Source organism: Macrobrachium nipponense, chromosome 15 (assembly GCF_015104395.2).
Source record: "Macrobrachium nipponense isolate FS-2020 chromosome 15, ASM1510439v2, whole genome shotgun sequence".
NCBI lineage: Eukaryota > Metazoa > Arthropoda > Malacostraca > Decapoda > Palaemonidae > Macrobrachium > Macrobrachium nipponense.
The window spans coordinates 61,831,552-61,834,818 of NC_087208.1; the positions used below are offsets into that span (position 1 = coordinate 61,831,552).

Here is a 3,267-nt window from a genome sequence, read left to right on the forward strand (position 1 = left end):
ATATATATTTTAACATATATATATATATATATATATATATATATATATATATATATATATATATATATATATATATAGTATGTGTGAAAGTCCCTGGGGACTGCATAGGAATTCCCCTCTTCTGATACATATGAAGACGGAAGCAGCTCCCGTGAAGTCCAAATTGACTCCGGAATCCAGACACCTCTACTGCGAAGACATGATCGGCTCCGGCGGAACCAGAAATGACTCCTGAAATACAATCCAGACACGTCACGAGGGATTTTTGGAAAGTAACGATAAGGCAAATAGAGTTGATGTGTAACGAACAAAGATGTTTCTTAGTTTGCTTACAGTTGTGCTTGCACAGTGCTTTGACTCCATGCTTCAAGTCCCCCGAGTGATTACATTGTTTGCCATTATTGTTATGCTATTCACTGGAGTATTTATACTTCGTGGATTTAGCATTAAAATGGTTCAGTTCTTTGTCGATTTCATGGCCTCGAACAGCTCTGCCTGTCTTGATGAGGCTGGAAATCAGGAGGACGAAATTGATCACTCTGGCTTTGAAGAAGACCATGTTTCGGATAACGAAGTAGAATACGGACGTTCCAGGAATGAAGAAGGCGACCATCCAGATAGTGAAGAAGAAACAAGGAATTTGGATACAAGTCGGAAGTTCGAGGAAGTAATTAAGGAAAATGAAAATCTTTTCTTGAGGTTTAAGAAAGAGAGATTAGAAAAGGATCAGCTGATCGACAAATTACTGGACAAGGTAGAGGGCCTGACCGTAGCAGGACTGCAGATGGAAGAACACATCAGACAACTCGAACGACTAAACAAAGAAAAGGAAAGAAAGATCAGTTCAATGTCCGAAGAGATGCAGAAGCTGAAAAGCGAAATGATTGAAAAGGAGAAGGTCACAGATGTCCAAAGGAAGGAAAACGAGGAGAGAGACCAGATGCTAATTATTTTGGAAAACACGGTCTCAGTGCATTCGATGGAGAAGGACACTTTGCATCGAAATCTACAGCAAAACGATGAAAGCCGAGACGAAATGCAAATAAAAATGAACAAGCTGAATCAGGACCTGGAAGGACTTCGAAAAGAGAATGGAAGGAAAGAAAAGAACATAGAAAAGCTGAAGAGGGAGAACGAGAACAAGACCTTGAAAATGAAAGGTTTAGAGGACGAGTTACAAGTCCTCACCATTCAGACACAGATGGCCCACGAAAATTTGAAAGAGCTAGACCAATGTAAAAGAGAATTAGCTGAGAAAAACGAGGAACTGGAAAAGCTGAGAAAACAGAACTTGCAGAAGGATAGCGAGATCCTTCGAGTGGAAAATGAATGCACCCAGAAACTATTGGAAGTCAGCGGTTTACTGAAAGAATCTAAATCTGTTGTAGCAGAACAACCGACGGCAAATGGAAAGAAGAATGACCTGATTAGGAGGATAGTTCAACTTGAATTCGACATTGCTGAGACGAAGGAGCAACTAGAGACCAGGGTTTTTGAAGAGATGGAAGCATTAATGGAAATCGCAAGACCCCAAGAAGAGATCTTGGCGCAGGATACAAAGATCAGCTGCTTAGGAAAGGTCAAAATCCTTAATGGACCAAAGAATTATAAAGAAAAGGAAGTTTGCAGAAGAGAGAGGACGATAACGAAAGCTGAAGACAAAAAGGCTTCGGATAAAACTCTGTGTCTGAAGAAGCCCCAGATAAACTGCAGAGCCCTCTACCGACGAATGGACAGCATCGAGGAAGAACTTCGCCAAATCAAAGGATTGCAACGACCTTCTTCAGCTGGCACCAAGAGGCACTCAAAGGCCCCAAATGAAACTCCATCAATTGAGAAGCCTCTAAACAGAGATGAATTGCACCAGAAAATGGGGCTGATATCTGCAGCCAACCTCCAACGACTGGAGCGAGATGCTAAAATGGTCCGAGAACTCTATAAGATAAACGCCGTCACGTAAAGGGTGCAAGGAAAGGAACCTCTGCATTTTTAGGAGAACTGTGGTTTACTTGCAGAGGATAGAAGGCAGGAAATCTCAGACATAGAGAACAGGAAGACGCTAAAGTTTGTAAGAAAAATCCTTCCTGGATATGGTTGTGGAACCAGGTCTGTGTGATCGATAGACTACAGCGGATTGTAGCCTGGCGATAAGTGCCCGAAGACTGGATTGTTGTGTACCCCATGTCCAACATTGGACTATGGTGCATCCCCTCTCTCTCCTGCCGCATGATACCCTCGGGATAGGGTATCAAAGCCCAATCTCATATGGGTAGTAGGCAACCACTGGCGCGGTGTAAGAACCCGTAAGTTTCATGCCTACTACTTCATATGTGAATTGGATTATGCATTGCAAATTGCATCCCACACTTTTTGCATATTAACTTCTGTGGCAACCTCTGGCGTGGCGTAAAACCCGTAAGTTCAATGCCTTTTATATATGCAAAATATGGGCCACGCAATGCATAAGATATCAAATACAAGCATATACTGCAGAGGCAACCACTGGCGCGGTGTAAAAACCCGTAAGTTTCATGCCTTATACATATGCAAAGTGTTTGATACCAGTGTGGCAGGGGCACTAAGACATCGAAGGGCATCGCCAGGAGTCACTGTATTTCGTTTTCGAGAACAGGAAGACGCTGAAGTTTGTGATGGAAATCCTTCCTAGATATGCTTGTGGAAGCAGTCCTGCACGATCGAGAGACTACAGTGGATTGTAGCCTGGCAGTAAGTGCCCAAAGACTGGATTGTTGTGCACGCCATGTCCAACATTGGACTGTGGTGCATCCCCTCTCTCTCCTGCCGCATGATACCCATGGAATAGGGTATCAAAGTCCAATCTCATATGGGTAGTAGGCAACCACTGGCGCGGCGTAAGAACCCGTAAGTTTCATGCCTACTACTTCATATGTGAATTGGATTATGCATTGCAAATTGCATACCCACTTTTTTGCATATACTACTGTGGCAACCTCTGGCGTGGCGTAAAAACCCGTAAGTTCAATGCCTTTTATATATGCAAAATATGGGCCACGCAATGCATAAGAGATCAAATCCTAGCATATACAGCAGAGGCAACCACTGGCGCGGTGTAAAAACCCGTAAGTTTCATGCCTTTTACATATGCAGTGTTTGATCCCAGTGTGGCAGAGGCACTAAGACATCGAAGGGCATTGTCAGGAGTCGCTGTACTTCGACGTCGTCTGATTAGGCGACTGGAAGCTTCCTGTCTATAACAAAGGGTTTCCTACAATTAACAGAGAAATG

General features: G+C 43.2%; 1 protein-coding gene across 1 annotated transcript; it reads left to right on the forward strand.

The window, feature by feature from the left end:
* Nucleotides 1-451: 451 nt before the first annotated feature.
* Nucleotides 452-1,960, forward strand: LOC135226702 (interaptin-like). The gene has a single exon (XM_064266410.1). The coding sequence runs from the start codon at nucleotides 452-454 to the stop codon at nucleotides 1,958-1,960; it is 1,509 nt and encodes a 502-aa protein (XP_064122480.1).
* Nucleotides 1,961-3,267: the final 1,307 nt, after the last annotated feature.

What these genes read in the sequence shown, in the direction of transcription:
- LOC135226702 (XM_064266410.1), top strand. Translation starts at nt 452, where the DNA reads ATGGTTCAGTTCTTTGTCGATTTCATGGCCTCGAACAGCTCTGCCTGT.